This window comes from Siphateles boraxobius, unplaced genomic scaffold (genome assembly GCF_051911475.1).
Source record: "Siphateles boraxobius isolate OS27281-9 unplaced genomic scaffold, OSU_SipBor_1 3, whole genome shotgun sequence".
NCBI classification, from domain to species: Eukaryota; Metazoa; Chordata; class Actinopteri; order Cypriniformes; family Leuciscidae; genus Siphateles; species Siphateles boraxobius.
The window spans coordinates 536,040-559,611 of record NW_027508919.1 but is presented as its reverse complement, the minus strand read 5'-3'; the positions used below and the strand labels follow the sequence as shown (position 1 = coordinate 559,611).

Below are 23,572 nucleotides of genomic sequence, written 5' to 3'. Positions count from 1 at the left end.
GTCTATAAAATGTTCAGCTATTTTAACACACAATGAGTGTGCACAATACAGTGCAGATAAACACAGAAAAAGAGAGAACAAACAAACAAACAAACAATAATATGTGCCATTATATCCCAAGAGACATACATTTTTGCTGTAGCTAATATCTCTGAAAATAATATCTCTAATATATTTTTTCCCTGTCATTTTGCCTAATGTAATCATATTAATATATGTATATGATTTAATAAAAATTATATAATGGATTACAAATTATGTGCATAATTGCAAAAAAATTATATTTATATTATTTTATTAAAATACTATTTTTTCTAATGATTTAATAATTATTTGACTTTAAAAATTAAAATTTATTTATTTATTAATGCATTTTCTACATATATAACAATATTAATACTAAATAGCCTACATAATAAAAACAAATGAGCTAATAGCTATAGCTATTAGTTGCTGTCGCTTCAGTCAGTTTAACTTAAATTTGATTTATGATTGCTGATACACTTAATTTATTAATCATGTTATGGTAATAATATTAAATTATGGTTAATTCAAGGCTGTTAATATGCACATATTTGCTAGCTAATTTTTGAATCTATTATTCTATACTCTCCGCTCGCCTCACATGTATAAATAAATGTAGTAAAACTACATTTGATATAATTTTTTTTTTAGGACTTTAAGCCCTGAAACCCTGTATATCTATATTATCTATATTATTATTATGGTTGTTATTAATAGTGAATAAATTTACAGCTTTTCAGACTATTATTTTGTGTTATTGAATTTGTCATGAAGATTGTGACCATTTCTTCCTTTTATGTATGCTTACTAAATAATCTCTAATCTATCTATCTATCTATCTATCTATCTATCTATCTATCTATCTATCTATCTATCTATCTATCTATCTATCTATCTATCTATCTATCTATCTATCTATAATCATACTAATACACACACACACACATATTAGTATCACACTGTTTGGTTATTACAAAAATAAATAATCACATTTGTATATTAAAATATAATATTAACATATAATTACAAAACATCAGCAAAATTTATGATTAAAAAATGTGGAAAAACATTTGCATGTCCTTTGTTTTTGTTTTTTTTAAAGATATATGGGCTAGGTCTAGGACACAGCACTCAAAAGAAAAAGAAAAAAACTGTAGATAAAGCTGTGCTCTTTGTGTGCAGTGTCACGTCACACACACACACACACACACACACACACAGAAGGAGGAAGCGCTCGTGCTGCACGGGGGAAGAATGAACCATCATCTCTTCTTCTTCTTCTTCTTCTTCTCATCTGACGTGTGTTTTCACCCTCATGATGGCGAGACTGAGCGAACACGGGATCCGCCTGAGCTCTGTGTGTATCTTTCTTATCTTCTCTAAAGTAAAGTCTTTCTCACGCACTACCATATACTTGACTTGTATTATATTGCGTAATGTTTTTTTTATAGATGAGCCCGTCGTACCTGGAGAGCAACTCCACCAGTCACACATGGCCCTTCAGTGCGGTCGCTGAACTCATCGGTGAGCGAAACACTCATGCATTTCTGTGATCGCAGGAAAAACTCCTTTTAGTCAGGAACCGATGATGCTTTCGCTTTAAACTTCCGCGAAATCTCATAGACAATAGATGCGCACCTGTTGCGCGCAAACTACCGTACAGATAACGCTTTAATAATAATTAATGGAGGGTATGTTAAAACTCAACAAACCTCATGCATTTTGGATATTTTTATCAAATGTAACTGCGCTGGCTGCGTGGATCTTAACACATGTCTGAGTGTCATTGCACTTGATGACAAAATAAGTTCTGTTGCAAGCAATTAAGGTAATCGGTTCGTTTCACAGCGAATGCTTTTTCTTATAAAAATGTAATACTGTTAGCCTGTTTGCATAAATTTCAAATGCATAAATATTAAAGAAAGTTGCATTAATGCAAAGAGAGATGCACAAGCACACTTTACAAGCAAAACAGAAGCGGAAACTATAGAAATAGTGTTGAAAATTAAGACAAAGTAACGTATCACTTTGTACTGTGAAACATGTTGACAGTTAAAGTGATGAATTAGGCTACACCTGTGGTTACTCTACTGTGATAGATGGTTTATGGTAAAGGCTGATGGAAATACGTGACACTTTCAGGATCGGATCTCAGTTCCGTTAGAAACAGGAAACTGGCGTTCATTACATGGAGATGATGGTGAAATATCTCGAAATGTGCTTATCTTTCATCACTTAATAATCAAGATATGAGGTTTAACAAAATCCGTCTTAATACGTGCTGTTTCCCCTCTACATCCTGTTAAACTGGTGTGTCTGGTTTTAGTTTGAAGACTATAGGTTATATTTAGAGTTCTGCATTTTTCGCAACCGCTTGCAGTTTAAGAGAAAAAAAAGGAAAAATTAATTTTCATGTCAAATTGCATTGCCAAAGAAAAAAGTAAGGCAAACATCGAGCATGTCAATAATGCAACCGCATATTTTTTTCTCAAATTATTTGAAAAATCTCAATTCTCGTTGCAGATAATGCATCTGACCCGGGCGTCACAGCCAAGAACATCTGGATAGATGTTGTGACGCTCAGAGAACAGCTGTGCCTCAGTTTTATGGACAATGGCAGTGGTATGACGCCCAACAAATTGCACAAAATGCTCAGGTGCGTGAAAACACACACACACACACACACCAATGACGCCTTAAATCAGGCATCTTGTTGAGGAGAGACGTGCTGTTCCTTCTGAAAGCATTTCTAAGGGTGGCGAAGGTGAATCTTTCTTTCTCTTTGCAGTTTTGGGTTCACAGAGAAAGGCTCTAGTAAAAGCAGTCATCAGCCCATCGGTGTGTACGGAAACGGATTTAAATCGGGCTCGATGCGTCTGGGCCGAGATGCTCTGATCTTCACGAAGAACGGAGGCTGTCAGAGCGTAGGCTTGCTGTCTCAAAGCTTCTTACAGGCTATTAAAGCTCAGGCCGTGATCGTACCCATCGTCCCCTTCAACCAACAGACCAATATCCTTCTGTTCAGCAGAAACACTCATTCGTTTAATCCAGAGCGGATCTCTCAGCCCAAGATTTGACTAGTTAAACATTTGGTTTCACTTTATTTTGATGGTCCCTTTAACACGTTCTGTTGTCTATAAGTAACATTGCACCTTCATGTCTACTAACTCTCATTAGAGTATTAGTAGAGTAGTAGTAGACTGGTAGGGTTAGGGTTAGAATAAGTTGACATGTAGTTGCAAAGTTACTTATAGTCAGTATAGTGTCTGCTGGAGGAACATTTTGCAGATATGAAGCAGACAGTCCACTAATACTCTAATGAGAGTTAGTTAACATGTAGTTGCAAAGTTACTTATAGTTAACAGAATGTTTGAAAAGGGACCATCAAAATAAAGTGTTACCAAACATTTTTCTGTAAGCAATTCTAAAGAAAAAAATCAGATGCATGGATTTGTTTTGCATGTTTTGCACTCAATGCATATAGACTGTAAGCGGATGTTCATGTCCATCAAAGCATGGCCCTTAACTCGCATCTCACAGACGCTGGTGGTGACGGAGGATTCGGAGGCCAGTCTGAGAGCCATCCTGAAATATTCTCTCTTCCAGAGCGAGTCTGAGCTACAAGAGCAGCTGGACTCCATACAGGGAAAGAAAGGAACCAAGATACTCATCTGGAACATCCGCAGGTCTGTGGCACAGTGCACTTTTCTACCTACTTTGTGCCAGAGTCGTAGTGAAAGATGAAGGTGATGTCACTGAGCAAATGCAGACAGAAGAAGCATTATGTTCAGTCTCGTGATTCATTTGCATGTGTTTTAAATGTTGCGCACAGGAGAGTGCACTGACTCTGAAGGAAACAACACACTTCTGATTTGTGTTTGTTTTGAATATAACCCTGAACTCCTTAGTTTAACAAATCAAGTTATTTTAAACACCCAGAAAGCATGCAATTCTCTCAACTAACAAATAGCATATTTAAGCAATCAGTATGCTATTTGTCGAAAAGCCAACAATATTTTGTAATATCCAATGCCAGGTTTATCAGAAAACTAGATTAGAAAGCAAGCTAGAGAAGAAGAGACATGCATAGAAGACGAATTACCAAGTACCAATGTTTATTAGCTAGATTAAATACAAAATCAAGTATATTTTATATGATACTGATAAACTGATATGGTGTGATAACCTGTGACCTTGAATGCAATGTAAATTTAAGTCGATTTGGATAAAACTTTAAATGTGCTTTATAGAGAAAATGCACTTCTGTATTTGAACGTTTTCTAAATGTCAAACCAAAGTTATACTGTGCGGCTGCTGAATGCTTGAATCTGATTGGTTGATGAAAGGTGTGCAGTTATTTTCAGTGAAACTCACGGCTAAAGTAGTTCCAGCAGGTCTTGACCGCATTACAGTTTCATATCACTCCATCAAATGATTTCTGTTTCTTCAAATGTCCTTACAGCCGACAACAGCAAAAGATGCAAAACCCACAACCACACTGACCAATCAAATAAATATAGTAAACAATAGGATAAAAACAACAATTTATTTCCATGTTTTTCGCTACAAAATTACACTTTATTATGTACAGAAAGCACATACTCTCTTTCTCCCACTCAAATGCACACACATACAGTACGGACACACACTCACACAGAAATATAGTAAATCGAAAAATAGTTTAGTAAAATAATTTACCTTTATTAATTTAGCAGACGCTTTTATCCAAAGTGACATTTCTCTCTAGCGAGGTTATAACAGTGCTGTTCTTGAAGCAGATAAACTTACAGTTTTACTATAAGTAGAAACACTGTTCAGAGACGCACAGACTCAGGTAATTCACACACACTTAATCTCTCTCTCTGTCTCTCTGTCTCTCTCTCTGTCTCTCTGTCTCTCTCTCTCCTTCTCTGTCTCTCTCTCTCTGTCTCTCTCTCTCTCTCTCTCTCTCTCTCTATCTAATAACTGCATTACTCTGCTATAAATGGCTAATGCCTCCATTACTAGCTCTTAAATGACGTTTTGAAATTAGCAATTGAGGATTGGCATGATGGAAGTCTAATCTTTTACCATTTTGTACCACAGAAATAAAGATGGAAATCCAGAGTTTGACTTTGACACCGATGCGGAGGACATACGTCTGCCGGAGATCCGAACGGAGGAGATGCAGGGAAAATGGAGGAGAGATTACAGGCAGCGCAGAGACAGTAACAACGTTCCTGAGATGGAGTTTTCTCTCAGAGTGAGTGATCGAGAGAGAGAGAGAGAGAGAGAGAGAGAGAGAGAAAGAGAGAGTGAGAGAGTGAGAGAGAAAGAGAGATGGCCCACAGAGCGAGAAACTTCCTGATATTTATGGTCTGTGGTTGTTTTACAGTGAATGCAAATGTGTGTGTGTGTGTATTTTTGTGTGTATTTTGATATTTTTGTAGCCCGGCACATAAGTTCGCATCAACTGGTTCCCTCGACAAAAACCCAATAGGATTTTTCCATTGGCTTTTGGATTATAGTGGAAAATAAGCTCTGTGAGCATCAAAAGTTGATGGCTCTTACATGTTTCTAACATGGGGTAATTCCATGATCAGTGACTACGTTTACATGCAGCCAATATTTGGGTTATGGTCGGGTTAAGGTCACTATTTGGGTTTCTGAAACATTAGGAATAACCCGTTTACATGCGTGAGCAGAGAGAGTTACTCCTGTATACATGGAATTGCAATATCCCGATGTAAATGGCGACGCACGGTTAGCGTCTGGACTTACGGACAACCTTAAGACGCAATAAGCGTCATTTCCGATTCTTTTTCCTGTATCCAAAGACAACAACAACAGCAGCAGCACGCGGATAATGAATAGTTCGGGGCAGATAGCGATTGCCTTTGTTTGCGCTTTGGTGCTGGTACTGACCTCGCTCTAAAAGTATGCTGTGCTGCGTCTCGCCATGTTTACTTCCGGTATACTGCACGCGGGTTTTTGTATGCGCCGAGAAGTTCCTCTACTCAAAAGAACAAGATTCCTTGCGAATAGAACATGCGCAGAACACAAATCATTATGGGGATATGCCGGTACGCGTTTACATGACCAAAAATTCGGGTTAGAAAAGGGGCACCCCAGGTATCATATCCGGGTTTTTAAAATCCGGGATATGAGCATATTCAGGTTTTTGCCGGTGTTTTACATGGCCGTGCGTTTTGAACGGGTTATTGGCTGAATGTAAACAGCCAATAACTGCACGCGCACGCTCACTGTTTATCCAGCACCGGCTTTGGAACCATCAATGGCCACAGACAAGGTAGAGTATGATTCATGATTTTATGAAAGACATCTCAGACGAAGAAAAACTATGTATGCCGTAAAGCAGTCGAATTTTGTAGTTCTTTTTGTGCTCCGGTTACTACCCGAAACCCGAAGTTACACAGTGCCAGTAAAAGCGATACAGGCCACGTCAGGCTATGGCAGACGTGTCATTTAACCTATTGAAGGTCGATGTACCATCACAAGGGTCTTGGAAATATATCATGAAGGTTGAAAAACTACATAGTGTTACTTTAATGTATTAATCTAACGTGGAAGTTGTTTTTGCAGCTTAGTTTCTATAAATGCTCTTTTTTTGGACCAGGGAGGAACTTTTGAATATGTGTTTTAACTCAAAAGATCAAGGACAGTTTGATATGAGCCTTTTAAACATGAACACTAACACAAATATACTGTAATTCCTCTCTCTGTCACTGCAGGCGTATCTCAGTATACTTTACCTGAAGCCCAGGATTCAGATCATTTTGAGACAGAAGAAAGTTCAGACTAAGCTGGTCGCCAAGAGTCTGTCAATGATTGAGAACGACGTCTATAAACCCCAATTCATTGTATCCTTACATTCCCCTCAAAACTGTGTTTCTGTGTTTTACACCCAAAGCAGGTTATGTGAATCAACTGAAAATGTAATTATCATTGTTTTAGTTTGGTTATTTGTTATGGTTTCTATGTCTTTTCCCATCGTTCCCCAGTCCAGCTCATTTAGACATGTACGTTTTCTTTAAATGCAACCGCTCAGAACGAGAGAGTGAAAATAACTTTTGGATTCAACCTGAAAAACAAGGATCACTTTGGAATTATGATGTACCATAAAAACAGATTGATAAAGGCCCATGAGAAAGTTGGCTGCCAAATCAAGGTACTGGATTCATTAATCTGCACAAAAAAGCTAGAATGCCTGTTATACATTTCATTTTATTATCATCCATTCCTCAAGATTTCACTGATATTGTGCAAAAAACTGAATTTTAAGACAATAACTGGCCATTTGGTGTAAGTATCATTGTCCTTGACTCATCACTTCCTCTCTCTCCTTTAAGTCATCAGGTCAAAGGTCAGGGGTCGGGGTCATCGGAGTGATTGAGTGTAACTTCCTCAAACCCGCTCATAACAAGCAGGATTTTGAGTACACCAAAGAGTACAGGTGCATTTCAGCTGCTCACCATTAACTTTAACTTGCGACGCCACACGGCTCGGATAGATCCTCATTTGAATGCCGGATTGACATTCTCACTAGATTCAGATTCAAAACAAGGGGTTTAAGTACTTACTACACATCCTAATGATTTAATATACAAAGCAAACATACAAACATATATATTTTTTGCATATTTTTACCCTAAATTGTATTGTATTGTTTATATTGCACTACTGTAGAATGCCTGAGCCTCATTGAAATCTAAGGATTTCAATGTGCAAATTGTGACTGACATTTGCATACATGACAAATACCGTAAAACTTCAAATAATATCCGAGTCCCAAATAGACGCCTGTCTCTTTTACACGCCTGGTGTGGCGACAGGTTTGGGTAAATACTGTCTTGCTGTCTCTCCCTCGCGCATATTAATCAAAATCAATTGACAGGATAGTAAAAGGTAGGAAGACCGCAGTTTCACGTGGAGCATTTGGAGATTTTTAGAGATTAGAGACTCTAGGAACAACATCTCAATGAACAACATCTCAACACTAAATTATAAAGGCCTGTCTCATATAGACGCCTGTCTCAAATACAAGCCGGTGCAGTTCGACGATTTGGCGAAAATAAAAGCCCGGACTATTATTTGAAGTTTTACGGTAAGCTTGAAAATGAAACAGTTAACTATATAAGTCAAAGAAATGTATGTACATTTTTGTTTTAATAATTTTTTATTTTATAAAAAAATTATTTTATATAATTTAATAGAAAAAAAATGATCTTATATTTAATAAAAAAAATATTTTTAATTTATATATATATATATATATATATATATATAATATGCAACAGATATGTTGTGATCAACTTGCAAATATTACAAGTAAAATACAATAAAATATAATTTAAAAAAAATTATATAAATTTTATATAAAATATTTATAATTTATATGCAACATATGTTGTGATCAACTTTAAAATATTAAAAGTAAAATATAAAAATTGTTATATATTTAATATAAAGTATTTTTAATTGAGTATACAGCCATTAGTGCTGTCAAATCGATTAATCGCGATTAATGGCATCTAACAAAAGTTTGTAAATATATAAAATGTTGGTGTAAACGTATTTGTATACACACACACACACACACACATATATATATATATATATATATATATATACACATGTGTGATGTGTATATAAACATACAAAAACTTTTATGTTAGATGTGATTAATCGTGATTAATTATTTGACAGCACTAATATATACATACATACAATATATATATTTAATGTATACATATATTAAATACATATATTGTATTTTTGTCATTTTTATATTCATATTTCCATTTAAACTGCATTTTTTCCTGCTTTTCTCATAGACTTACACTAGCTGCTCTTGGTCTCAAACTGAATGACTACTGGCGTGAAAAGAAGGAAAAGAAAGCAAAAGAGAGAGAGTTTCAAGCCTTAGAGAGAAGAAGCAAAGAAGGTGATACTGAGGAAACCGAGGAAGAGGATGATGAAGAGGAAGAGGAGGAAGAACAAGAAGTGTATGATTGTTTTCCTCCAAAAATTTTCACACAACAGTTTTCTCATACTGACTTTGCTCTGTTGGTGAGAGTTGAACCATCTGTCTGTCAGATGGCCAGAATAGCACCAGCCTCTCTGAAACGTGGGTTTGTGGGTAAAAAATGAGAGATAGTGCAACTTGGCTCGCCAAAAACTGACTATTTGTCTGTTAGACCACAAACCTCGCACATACATGCATCACAGAAAACACTCACAGAAAAAGCGTCTTGTGATGACAGAGGTCGAGTTGAGCTGTTAAATGCAGGTGGGCAGCGCTGAGAAACGTGAAACTGTTAATCACGTGGCTAAAGTGATAGCATGGTTTATAGCAGCAATACATCTGTGATGTCTGTGAGTAAACCATGCAACAGCTAAAGCAATGCGACTCGCATGATTGATCACACATTTGTATCAAGGTTTATGATTTATCTAACAATTTTTTTTAAATGTTACTACTTGTTTCAGAATGTTCAGAGAACATTTAAAAGTAACATTGCCATAATATTTGCAAAACAATAAAATGTAATGTATCCTTTGCATGCAAAACATCAGTAATGCTGGATTTTACAGCAGGATTGACAAAGCCCAATAGGATTTTTCCATTGGCTTTTGGATTATTGCAGAAAATAAGTTCTGTGATCAACAAAAGTTTATGACAGTTTGCTCATCCTGATATGAATATTGAAGTATAAATACAATCGGCAGAAGTCAAAAACACTAGTGTTCACCACATTCTATAATGCCTTTTTCACAAGATGTAAAATGAGTCTCTGATGTCCCCAGAGTGTGTTTGTGAAGATTTAGCTCAAAATACCCCACAGATAACTTTTTATAGCATGTTAAAATTGTCACTTTTTGAGGATGAGCAAGAACGCAGTTTTTGTGTGTGTCCCTTTAAATGCAAATGAGCTGCTGCTCCCGGCACAGAGGGCGGAGCTTCAAGAACTTGTGTGTGTGTGTGTGTGTGTGTGTGTGCGTGTTCGTGTGTGCGTGTGTTAGCAGCTCCGATTACCTCTCACAGACACGCACTGAACATTTCAAAAACTTTTAGCCTTTAGTGTTCAAACTGAAGTCAAACAATCATGGAGAGACTCAAGAAGAAGTGACAACATGTAGACATCATTTCTGAATGGTTAGTTGATGAATTTATGTAGCTTATGTGTAGTTAGCTTCTAGTCATTGATTAGCATATTCTATCATGATAATCTATAAATCGCGTTGTCGGGGGGCGGGGTTTATGTAAATTCTAGGGTTGGTGATGTCACTAACCCGTGAAAAAGCTCATTGTAGTCGCAGTAGTCCTTAAAAAGCTATTTCTGTAGAAGAAAATATCTCCCTTTGCTTTGAACTTTGAGCGTTGTAACTTTGCAGATGTTGTTTATGCTCAAACAGCAACATTACACACTAACTAAAGTTAGAAAAGTGAAATCATAATCAACCACCCCTTTAATTAAAAACGCATAACAAAAACCCCATTGACTTAAGATAAGATAATGCCTTTATTAGTCTCACAAGTGAGAAATTTCAAGAGGAGAAATACAGCATGACATGAGGAGAGGTGAGGAGGACTTGCAACAAGGGTGGGGACTGGGGGATGGAGGTAGCCCAGCCCAGGCAAGCAGTCATCCGGTCCTGCAGCCATTCTCGGCGCTGGTCACAAACCCGCCTGTCAGACTGGGGGTACAAAGTGGCGAAGGCGAGGGATGGGGTGTGGAGCGGGTGCATATCTGTGTATATATGTAAGTTCATGTGTGTGTAGGCCTGGAGAGCCGCTATGCCTGGCATCATAATCTAGGTGCCTCAGTCCGCAGGATTGTCATAGCGATACACAGCAAGTTGCCATGGAGACAACCTTGATCAGGTCCCATACAGAGTCAACAATCACCAGGTGTTTGGGGAGTCGGGCAAGGAACGCAAGAGCGGCTCACTGCAGTGCTCTTTCGGGAGAGTTGTTGTTCCAACAGCGGCCTTGGCCCAGGCCAGTGCTGGTTGAGGGCGGCCGAAAACAGATAAGATTGGGATTGTTTGGTCTTCGGGCAAGTAGCCGCATTCAATTTACACGGCTATTCTCCTGGTCCATTTTGGTCTCCGAAACGATCCATTTGCCTTTGCAAAGCTGTGAGCTTCTCCATGATGTTATCCGTATTTTGGTTCATAGACCCAGTCTGAGTGCTGACAGGTCTGCATTACGCTTAAATCATGACGGGCAGCCTTGTGGGGCTTTGGACACCTGTCACCGTCTTCTTAATTCCTCGATAAACCAGGGCAATGCCTAATCCAATCAGCAGAAGACCTGTTATCATGGTGCCGAATAGGTAGATATCTTCAACGTCCTCCACGGAAAGAGACGCCAGACACACGACCCGCCACCTCTCCCACGCGTCCATCGTGTAGCCAGCTGCGAACGTCCCGGCAGGGCAGTCAGGTTCCCCCGAACCCAAGCTTCTCGTCGAGAAGATGGTGTCAATTGCGTTGAGAGACCAGTTGATCAAATCCATGAAAGGGATTCCAATTTAAAGGGATTCTATAATGCCTTTTTCACAAGATGTAAAATAAGTCTCTGATGTCCCCAGAGTGTGTTTGTGAAGTTTTAGCTCAAAATACCCCACAGATAACTTTTTATAGCATGTTAAAATTGTCACTTTTTGAGGGTGAGCAAGAACGCAGTTTTTGTGTGTGTCCCTTTAAATGCAAATGAGCTGCTGCTCCCGGCACAGAGGGCGGAGCTTCAAGAACTTGTGTGTGTGTGTGTGTGTGTTAGCAGCTCCGATTACCTCTCACAGACACCCACTGAACATTTCAAAAACTTTTAGCCTTTAATGTTCAAACCGGAGTCGAACAAAGATGGAGAGACTCAAGAGGAAGTGACAACATGTAGACATCATTTCTGAATGGTTAGTTGATGAATTTATGTAGCTTATGTGTAGTTAGCTTCTAGTCATTGATTAGCATATTCTATCATGATAATCTATAAATCGCGTTCTCGGGGGCGGGGTTTATGTAAATTCTAGGGTTGGTGATGTCACTAACCCGTGAAGAAGCTCATTGTAGTCGCAGTAGTCCTTAAAAAGCGATTTCTGTAGAAGAAAATATCTCCCTTTGCTTTGAACTTTGAGCGTTGTAAGTTTGCAGATGTTATTTATGCTCAAACAGCAACATTACACACTAACTAAAGTTAGAAAAGTGAAATCATAATCAACCACCCCTTTAATTAAAAACGCATTACAAAAACCCCATTGACTTCAAGAGGATGGAACCAGAAGTGCTAAAATGCATCTTGTTTCTGGGTTTTGGATTATAAAGATGTGTCATCCCTGCAAAACTCCACACCACATGCAATAAATCATGGTTGAACTAATGGCTAGTGGCTATTGTTTTTTAAAAGGGACAAGCCCCAACTTTCTGTTTCAACTGGAAATACATCAACATATGAACAAACCTGCAGCATTTCGTGCAATATCTCCTCAGAGTAATCTCTAAGCAGCTGCTGTATTAACGGGTTTCTTCTGTCCAAAGGGATGTGACGTGGATTCAGTGTGAGGAGTGTTTGAAATGGAGAGGAATCGCCACTCACCTGTTCGATGGAAGTGTCCCTGATCCGTTCAGATGCTGCATGCACCCCATACCACGCTTACGGTCAGTCTGTGCACATCTGAAATTCAGAACGCAATACTAGTAGCCTATTCAACACGTGCTAGATGTTCACTATGTTTACTGTGTGCAATAAGGAAGTCCATGCACAATAAGCAATTTTTCTGAGTGCATGAAGTACCCAGATGACCCTGCGTTCAACCAGAGCACACTGTGGGAATGAAATCGTCTATCCCACAATGCAATGCGCTCAACCTGACATGTCAATTTCCATGTGACAAATGATCTGCGAATATTATATAAACTTTTTTAATCTCTATAATGATTTGTTATCTGATTAAACTGACAAAACCACAAGAAGGACCAAAAGAAAAAGAAAACTAATATTTGTTTCAGAAATAAGTGGACCTGGCTTGCTGAATTAACATGCAACGGTATGAGATCGTGTGATAAACAGTGAGGTCATGTGACAACATAGCACATTTATGTTTCACATGGTATTTTTTGAAACACAGAATGTAGTAGTACATTAGTGTTCAATCCCTAACAGAATCCTTTTCTTCACTTATTCACTGCAGTTATTCGATCAGAATGCCTATAGTTAAGGTATTTTTACACCAAACTGGCTTAACTGTACGTTCACACCGCCGCCGACTTGAGCGACAAAGAAGCTCTGGCCGCCCTGTCAAGGACGCTTGTCACCCCTAAAAAACAACTGGATCCGTCTACGTCGCGGAACGTCAGCGCCACGTTTTTGATGCGTCCCTAGCTCGGCGTCAAAGTCCACTGGAAGCGTCTCAGACGCGTTTCAGCAGCGGAGCGTTGGTGACGTCTTCATTTTTCCTCAGAATCCGAGCGTTGTTTATTTGTTGTTCATTTGTCTTCTTTTGGCTCAGGAGCAGACAGTTAATTGTGCTACCTTATTGATTTTTTTCTTCAATTTTCCTCTTTGTGCTTCTACAATGGGTAAGTGGGTTACTTAATTAAGTGAATTCCTTCTATTAGTTTTTTCTGTTGTTATTTCCTACTTGGTATCCAATCAGAGGCATTGTTGTCCAAACTGTAGGGATGCGGAGTCTCCACAGGGTGTTTATTTTGAGATTGTGTTTTTTGACTTTTATTTTGTATTCACGGTGCGGCTTGGACGCGGGTCCGTTAAAAATAGACTAGGCGCCTATCTTTAGCGAAGCGGCGTGGAGAGCCGCTTCTGGGACGCTTCTGAGACGCGCTGCGTCCGCAGCTGGTGGACTTTAGAGCATTGACTATAATGGCTGCGATTAGCTGCGGCATCCGCGACGCAGACGTTCCGCGCCGTAGACGGATTCAGTGGATTTTAGGGGTCAAAAAGTACGGGGAAGCTTGTTGACGCTTTGGCCGCTCTGACGTAGCAGGGAGAAGAGAAGTGTCACAACATTAAATTTAATAAACAGAAAAAACAAGCGATATATTGAAGAAACATTTTATAATGACAGCATTTTTATAACCGTTTTGGACACATTTGATCGGGGGAAAAAAAGAATTATTAGCTATTATTATTATTATTATTTGCATTATTATTTGCATTAGTGCAATTGGTCAAATCGGTGTTACCGTGAACAAATGAATTGTATTCCCGCTTGAAACGAGCGTTCGTAAATATTTCAAATAAAAGTTGTGCTCATTCTCAAACGTGAATCACTGGATCAAGGATAATCGCGAAGTTGTTGTGTTTGGTGCTGCTGTATTTTATTTGTGGAGAAGACGTCGGACTCGGAGATTTTGGGTTCATGACACCCTCCAGGACCGTTATCTATATTCAAATCAATTCAATTCAAATTTATTTGTATAGCGCTTTTCACAATACGCGCTTTTCATTGTCTCAGAGCAGCTTTACAGAAAGTGCATTTCGGAAATGTACATAGAAAAATACAGTCAGTTAATCATGTATTAATTTAGGGCATAACATATCGCCGGCGTTGAGTCGTCTCTTCACAGGCGTCAAATCATCTCATCACAGGTGTTGGGGCATCTGAAGTCTCCGTGAGAGGCTGGATACAAACTGGAGCTGACGAACGCTATTTACCTCCAGCAGAAAGGCAGATGGGAAATAATTAGCATAGCTGATGTTCATAAGGTTAATGCATTCAAAATGATTCAGCAGTAGTATAAAAGGTAAGCATTAAGCGAATGCTTGGTTAAATAGATGCGTCTTTAATCTAGTTTTAAACTGGGACAGCGAGTCTGAGTCTCGAAGAATATCAGGAAGGCTATTCCAGAGTTTAGGAGCTTAATGTGAGAACGCCCTCCCTCCTTTAGTGGACTTAGATATCCTCGGAATGACCAGAAGCCTCGAATTTAGTGATCTTAAATATATGCTTATGTTATATGCAAACAAACGTGATATCATAAATGATAGGAAACCCAGCAACAGTGATGGTTAGCTTCTCCATCATTTTCTCGGAACTAATGTTTTGGTAGGAACGAAAGTTTACATGGTATGTTTCTCTGGAATCAGCCAGCGTGGAGGACGTCTATATTCTGATTGGTTGCTGGCTTTTGCCGCTGCTTGCCGCTGAACCGCGTCATAGCTCATTACCATAAAGTTGAGCTACTTTCAACTTTCTGATTGACGCTCAAAACGCCCAAAACGCGACGCTGATGGATTTGACGCTCCTCGCAGCTCAGAGAAGCCAGCTTCCATTGAAAATGAATGACTTCCGGTAGCTTTGGAAGCTCAAGTCGGCGGCGGTGTGAACGAACATTAAAGGGATAGTTCACCCAAAAATGTAAATGCTGTCAGTATTTACTTTCCCTCATGTTGTTCAACCCCGTAAGACCTTCGTTCATCTTCAGAACACAAATTAAGATATTTTTGATTAAATCTGAGAGCTGGATCACTCCTCCATAGGCTTCTGAGGGATTGACACTTGTTCCCCGAAAAGTTATTAAAGACATCGTTAAAATAGTCCAAGTGACTACAGTGGCTCAATCTTAAGTTTATCAAGCGACGAGAATACTTTTTGTGCGCAAAAACAAACATAAATAACGACTTTATTTCAACTATTCATTTCCTTCTCTGTGGGTCTCTAGTCAGTTAACGTAGTGTGATTGCGTAGAGCTACGTCAAACGCAGGCTCACTATTGGCCGACGCTGGTCATGTGTGTGATGCGTGTGACGTACAGCACAGAAGCGCTTCGCTGTTACACTAGTGAACTCACTCGAGGCCCACAGAGAAGGAAATCGAAATTAAAACAGTGTTCTATGTGAATATATGTTAAAAATGTAATTTATTCCTGTGATAAAAGCAGAATTTTCAGCATCATTACTCCAGTCTTCAGTGTCACATGATCCTTCAGAAATCAGTGTAATATGGTGATTTGATGCTCAAGAATAATTTATGATTATTATCAATGTTGAAAAAACAGATGTATTTTTGTGGAAATACCATTTATTTGAAACAGAAATCTTCTGTAACATTATAAATGTCTTTACTGTCACTTTTGATCACTTTGACACATCCTTGCTGAATAAAAGTGTCCATTTTTCTTTAAAAAAATATATTACTGACCCCAGACTTGTGAGCAGTAGTGTTAACTGCATAGCATGCACTAAACCACAGTCTTATTTATTCTTGCGTTTTTGTTGTCTAGGAGCTGTTTGTTACCGGAGGAAACAGAAGAGAACGCTGTCGTCACACCCAGCTATGCAAAAAAACTCAAAAAACAGTTAAGACACTATAAATGTCTCTATACTTTACACTAGTGGTGTTGTGTGTGTGAGCATGTGTGAATGTGCGTGCATATGTGTGTGAGTGTTTGCATGTGTGTGAGCGTGTGTATGTATGTATGTGTGTGTGTGTGTGTGTGTGTGTGTGTGTGTGTATGTGTGTGAGCATGTGTGAATGTGCGTGTGTATGTGTGTGCATATGTGCGTGAGTGTTTGCATGTGTGTGAGAGTGCATGTGCATGTGTGTGAGAGTGTATGTATGTGTTTGTGTGTGTGTGTGTGGGCATGTGTGAATTTGCGTGTGTATGTGTGTGCATATGTGTGTGAGTTTTTGCATGTGTGTGAGAGTGTATGTATGTGTGTGTGTGTGTGTGTGTGTGTGTGTGTGTGTGTGTGCATGCCTATGTCTGTGCATTTGTGCGTGAGTGTCTGCATGTTCATGTGTATCTGTGTGAGTGTACAGGTTTATATTACATTGTGGGGACCAAATGTAAAAATATAGAAAGTTCTGTGTGGTGGGTAGGTTTAGGAGTCGGGTTAGTGTGTGTTTGTGTGTGTGTGTGAGTGTTTTAAACTGCTGTTTTCTTCTGCGCAGGGAACATGCCTCAGTCAAGAGAAGAGGAAGATCTATGGAGGTATACACCTCTATTTCTGAGTCTGATGATGAAGTACTTATTTCTAAGGACAGGAACTTTGGTTTCTGACTTCTCACAAGTATCCGGGTGTGATCTCAGACGTTGTGGGCTTGTTGACTTAGTTGTGTGTGTGTTTGGTCTATATAAATGTTTTCTCTAGGTTGTGTGTGGCTATCCTCTTTTGCATATGGCAGATATGAAAGATAACGCGTACGAGTGTGAATGCGAGAACTTTGCCTATGCAAACATAAATTGAGGTGTGTGTAACAATGTTGGGGAAACTGCAGTACTTTGATACTGTAGTTTGCCAAGCGGCCCATAATTTATAGTTAAACTGCAGTCAGGCTGAATAAATAAATATATAAATTAATTTGGCTGTTTTTAATAAATAATTTATAGTTAATGCATCTAGAAACCACCCTATTTTATACACACACACACACACACACACACATACATTATATATATATAGAGCACTACTGTTTTGACTTAGATGGTTCTCATGGCTGCAGTTCTATCTCTGTGGCCCAACAGAGGCATTTATAGAAATTATCTACATTAATGTGAAACTCCACTTCTCTTTTTGGTTTTGACACAATGCTCTCACTTCGGACTATAAAAAGTATGTGTGTGTGTGTGTGTTGTAGATGACTAAAAGCCCAGTGCGAACTCTCTGTAGAGGGCTATCTGAATCTACATCAGTGAGCAAACAGGATGAGGTCACCGTTGCCATGACGACAGATACACAGGATACAGATGAGGATGGAGTCACAGAAGAGGAAGAGTCTTCACACTCCCCGAGGTCCGACAGATACACACATTTACAGGCACTAATGTGTGTTTGAGAATCTCTCATCTCATCACACACACGCAGACGCAAATGCTTGGTCAATGCATTAGATTTCATGTAACATGCTTAACAAACTCTCTCATGTTACTGTGGCGCTGACAAAATGAAGACCCTCTATGAATTGAATTCAATTAAAATTTCAATTTAGTATTTAAAATGAAATAAAAAATGTAAAATGAAATTAAAATGTATTGAACTATATTTAAAACTAAAAAAGTAACATTATTTTTTTTCAATTTTAAAATAATTGAATTAAAATTTTTTTTTTTAAAATGTATATATATATATGTACATATATAAATGATCTATGTATAAATTATTATAAATTTTATATATATATATATATATATATATATGTATATAATTTTACATTATTATTCAAGAGAAAAAATTGTGTAAAAATGTCTACTTTTCATTCTGCTTTTTAAAGTCTTGAGATTTATTTTATTGTACTGATAATAATAATGGTGGGAAGATAGAATATAGTGATTAACTAAATACAGTTTTTAACTTATTAAAATCTAAATATTTTGCACATTATAATATTTCTTTTCATTTATTACAGTATACGTGTGTCTTAATACATGAAAATATAAAGCTTCCTTTACAATTTAGTGGATCCCAGAAAGGGGAATCATCATAATTTGGCTTCCATGGCATCAGAAAATCTTGTTTTAATTAACTTTTTACTCATTTTGCCAACTTATTTTTTAGAAAAAGAAGAAAAGAACCATGTTCACCCTCTGAAAAGGGCAATAAATCCCCAAACCATGCTGGATCTCCAGACGTCCCGTTTGATGGAGAGCCCGAAACACCCGACAAAACGCATGACGGATCAGAGACGAACACCAACACATCTCCAACAGTGGATTCGACGTCTCAGGAGGACAGTGTTCATCTCGAGGGCCCCGTGGAGCATCACACGTCTCAGGGGCCACAGATGCCCAAAGACCAGCCCAGGATCCCGCTTCACCCGCTCTCTCCGCACTCCTCCATGACCACGGCTCAGACGGTGGTGGTCACTCCTCTCAGCCGCTCGGGGTTTCAGCCCGTGTCCCCGTTACCGACCGACGGTTCGGATCGAGCCGCTCTCGTTCAGAGACTCGCTCAGCTGGAGCGGGAAGCCAAGCGCTTAAAACGGATCCTGGGCATCCGCGAGCCCGAGGTTGCCATGGTAACGGAGGCAGAAGGGGGCGGGCCTTCTGATGTCACCGCGGTTGAGGAGCGACTTGCGCAAAATGGGAATTCGGTGTCATGTGAGCAAAACGCTGAAAGACTGAATGCGATGTCAACCGAGGAACTTTCTGTTTGTCAGGTAAAATTAAAATGCTTTTTAAGAGAGTTTAGAGACAAGTCAAATTTATTTGTGTAACGCTTTTCACAATACACATCGTTTCAAAGCAGCTTTACAGAAAATCATGATGTCAGTGTGGTAACATTTTACAATAAGGTTCATTAGTTAACATTAGTTAATGTATTAACTAACAATGAGTAATACATTTGTTACAGTATTTATTAATCTTTGTTAATGTTAGTTAATAAAAATCCAGCTGTTTATTGTCTGTTCCCAGTGCATTTACTAATGTTAACAAATACAACCTTTGATTTTAATAATGTATTAGTAAATGTTGAAATTAATATTAACTAAGATTAATAAATGCTGAAAAAGTATTGATTATTCTTAGTTCATATTAACTTAGGTAATTAACTAATGAACCTTATTGTAAAGTGTTACCGTTAATGTTTATAGTATCTTAATATCTTCATGCCTTGTTGCATTGAGCAGATTAAAGCTAAACTATACAAGATACAAGCAATTCAAACAGTTGTGATTTATCCAACAAAACGTTGAACACACTTATATATCCAACTTTATATAAAGAGCTGGGTGAGAATATAGTTACATTTTGCAACTAAATTAAAAATCAGGCCGTTTTGATTTGCTATATAGTGTATATATCGCTTTACGTGTATGTATCATTTTTATCCAACTTTATATATAACTGCGATAATAAAGTTTACATTTTGTGGCCATAACAATAAACGTTAATGCAAATGAGATTTGCTATATAGTATACTGTATATATGCTGGTAAAGTAAGATGTACTATATATCCAACTTTTAATAGTTTACATTTCTTGGCAAAATAACAATCAGACAGTTGAGATTTGCTATCTAGTACATAACACTTAATGTGAGTGTACTGTATGTATTTGAGTTTGATATACTCATAGTAGTTGTATAATTTGTCATTAATTATTCATTTGTTAATAATTTTGAGTCATTAATTCAATTTGGAGTATATCGGTGAATCATTGAAATCAGTAAGACACTGTAGTTTTTAATCAGAGTACAAAACGTGTGTAATTCAAAATCGTACAAACCTTTTTAAACACCTTTAAATCAGCAGAAATCTGAGGAACAGGCGAACAGGTCTCCGGCGCAGCGGAGCAGTTCATCCCCGATCCAACAGGAGGCGGAGACGAGTCCCAGAGACGAGCTGTACTGGAGGAAGACGTTAGCCAAACTCCAGGAGGAGAACCAGTCGCGGTCCACTGGACCTGAGAGACACACACTGCTGAACCGCGTGACACAAACAGACAGAGACATGCAAGAGAGGAGAGACCAGAGCACCAACACACCCAACCTCACGTACAACAGGTGTGTGTGTGTGTGTGTGTGTGTCAATCATTACAAAACAGCTTTAAAACTGGTATTGTGTTTGAAATTTTTTTTTGACCATGTGTATTTATACTGTGTGTATGCACTTATATATATAAAAACCTTTATGTTAGATTTGATTAATACATTTTACAGCACTGTGAATTGAATTAAATATAATAAAAAAAGTCAATAAAAAAAGAAATATATATATATATATATATATATATATATATATATATATATATACACACACATACAATTCGTATCATATATATTATTTGGCAATGATGCATTATTTGAAAAAAAAACATTTAGAATGTTACAAAAGATTGTCAAATAAATGCTTTAAATTAATTCTTTAGAACTTTCTATTCATCGAAGAATTCTGAAATAAAATGCATCAGAGTTTCCACAAACATATGAAACAGAACAACTATTTTCCACACTGATAATAATCATGTAATAGACAATCAATAATCAATGTTTCTTGAGCATCAGTTATTAGATCATCATATTATAGTGATTTCTGAAGGATCATGTGACACTGAAGACTGGAGTAATGATGCTGAAAATTCAGTTTTGATCACAGGAATAAATCACATTTTAAAAATGCATTCAAATAGAAAACAAGTATTTTAATATGTTTTTACTGTATTTTTTCCATCAAATAAATGCATCCTTCGTGAGCATATGAGACATTAAACATTAAAAATCGTACCAACCCCAAACTCCGAACGGCACAGTGTATTTTTCCTGTATTTGAGCGTCTCTCTGTTGTTCCTCCCGGACAGCAGTGTGACTCTGGAGAGGCTGCGGTCCATCCGGCGAAACGTGGTTGCATTACTATCCTCCATCCTACCAGACCTGGATATGCAGGGAATCAGCTACGACACCATTGATGTAGACAGCATCCTTCAGCAGATCATACAGGCCAACAACCTGATCAGCCAATAACAAGCCAATCAGAAGGCAGAAGGACAGCTTGAAGACCGACAGGTCACCGCAGCAGTGGTGCATGCAAAGCCCAGCATTAAAAACAACTTCTATGGCAGGTTAAAGCTACATTTCACACACAAATACATTCATACATATAATTATTCTGAAAGCTGATGAATTCTCATAGAGAGGCTTTGCAACAATATGCACAGGCGTATGAGCCTTGATGTTTAATGCATCAGACATTTCTAAAACTAATTTTGCATGCATGCATCTGACAAAAAAAAGCTTGCTGTCTCTCCAGTGCTTTCAAAAGTCAAAGTACTTTCACAATCATGTCACAAACGCTTGAGGTTTCACACACATTTCAGCAGCATTGCTCTTTTATCCTTGACACATGCAGCTTTTATGCTTGTACATATTTAAACCTGCTGTTCTTTAAGAGCTTGTAATAAAAAACTTTTTTAGTATTATTATTTTTCTATATATATATATATATATATATATTTTTTTTTTACAATTTTGTAACAACTGATGGTCTAATTTTACAAACGGATACTTATGCGACGCCACATCTTTTATTTGAACTGTCAGTCAATTCCCTTTTGTTCATCATATAATAAAAGTCATCAGTGTTGTTGTTTATTAAGAGGTTTCTTGGCACATATATTTTCAATCATGACTACGATTACAAGGTTTGTCGTCCTCTTGAAGACTATGCAATAAGGTGCTAAAGGTTCACTGTAACTTTTTTGTTTAATTAAGAAAATGTAAGTAATGAGTCAACATCATCAATCCTTCTTCCAAAAGGTTTTTTTCACTATGCTAAGCCTTTTATAAGTGTTTATATTTTAGACCTGACAGGATGGGTTTGCATTGGGATATTGCGTACATGCGTCACTCACCTGTGTGCGTCTCATATTCGTAAACAGAGTAACTTTGCTGCGGCTGCTTTGACGCGTGTCTGGTGTGGCAGTGACAGAGATAAGTTATCACAACGAGTGAGAAAGTTTGTCGTCGAGGACTAAATCTACAACCTCCGGGAAATCACCCGTTTAAAGGCACACTATGCAGGAATTCCGTTTTTGACAAACATCGCCCCCTAGAGTCGCTGTAGAGTACTTGTATTTAACGTTACTGTGGTAAATACCACTCACGCAACACTGTAAACATTACAAAATGCCAGATGACATCAATAAAGTTACATGTACGTCACATTATTTCGTAACAATGTCCATTATGATGTCGTTAGACATGATTATTGCAATTTATCTTTATGGTTTGCAAATTGCGCTCATTTACAGTATTTACAACGTGTAGGCTTATTTATGTCCTGATAATTATGTGAGACATTGACAACTGTTCTCATGATAATCGCAGGAATCAACTTTAACAGTGAAAGCCTGACCGAGTGGGACTCTTGTCCGGTTCCTCAGGCTGTCAGATTCTCGTTTAATTTTTCTAGACTCTTCCGATCGCGATATCTTCATTTTTTTCTCCATTCTGAAAACGCAGGTCCGATATTTACTCGTGTCTGACTCCTCGCTCGGTCAGTCTGCCGTTTCCTCTTTCTCTGTTCCTCCGACAATGCTTTTCTAGCTTTCTGCTTCTTATATGTCATAGATATGTGTATATATCTATGCTTATATGTGTGCGATGCAGTAAAGCAATTCGTTACATCGCGGAGCCGATATCACGCGATACATCCAGACGCTGAGGCCGCCGGCCCAAAGTTGCAAGTGCGGTTTTTCTACTCACAGGCACCATGGGAGGGGGAGGGGGGCGAGACGGCCACCATTCAACCCGAAAAAAGTCATATAACCATTCCAATGACTCCAAAGCTGTTCAGTTAAGCTAAAAAACTGCATAATTCCCCTTTAAAAACAGAGGAGAGTCTGCTGACAAAAAGAGAACGAGACAGAGGTCGTAATAAAACCAGAATCAACATTAGCTTGGCTTTTCAGAGATGGCAAGAACTGAGGGATTAAATGTTGTAAAAGCAATGCAGAGATGGTGTTTTTTATTACTCAACAGGTAAGGTGTTTTATAGATCAGTTAAATTGCCATATGTATCTCTCTAACAGAATTTACTGTAAAGCATCTATTGTGAAGGCTCATTTCATAATGTTTATTGTGGCACTG

The 23,572-nt window shown here is 38.1% G+C and overlaps 1 protein-coding gene across 1 annotated transcript; it reads left to right on the top strand.

Moving 5' to 3' along the window:
* The first annotated feature begins 1,213 nt into the window (after positions 1–1,213).
* LOC143756688 (MORC family CW-type zinc finger protein 3) lies at positions 1,214–22,073 on the top strand. The gene is made up of 17 exons (XM_077247265.1): positions 1,214–1,381; positions 1,476–1,548; positions 2,548–2,680; positions 2,813–3,033; positions 3,563–3,710; positions 5,110–5,266; positions 6,756–6,884; positions 7,073–7,192; positions 7,374–7,477; positions 8,859–9,029; positions 12,565–12,684; positions 16,270–16,344; positions 16,941–16,980; positions 17,628–17,782; positions 18,545–19,145; positions 20,241–20,491; positions 21,286–22,073. The coding sequence occupies exons 1-17, from the start codon at positions 1,340–1,342 to the stop codon at positions 21,446–21,448; spliced, it is 2,703 nt and encodes a 900-aa protein (XP_077103380.1). The 5' UTR covers positions 1,214–1,339; the 3' UTR covers positions 21,449–22,073.
* The last annotated feature ends 1,499 nt before the right edge of the window (positions 22,074–23,572 follow it).

Excerpts from the sequence above, each read along its gene's own strand:
- LOC143756688 (XM_077247265.1), top strand. The coding sequence starts at position 1,340 with ATGATGGCGAGACTGAGCGAACACGGGATCCGCCTGAGCTCT. Across the intron at positions 1,382-1,475 it reads ACGGGATCCGCCTGAGCTCT|ATGAGCCCGTCGTACCTGGA; the intron begins GTGTGTATCTTT and ends TTTTTTTTATAG. Across the intron at positions 3,034-3,562 it reads CCCCTTCAACCAACAGACCA|AGACGCTGGTGGTGACGGAG; the intron begins ATATCCTTCTGT and ends CTCGCATCTCAC.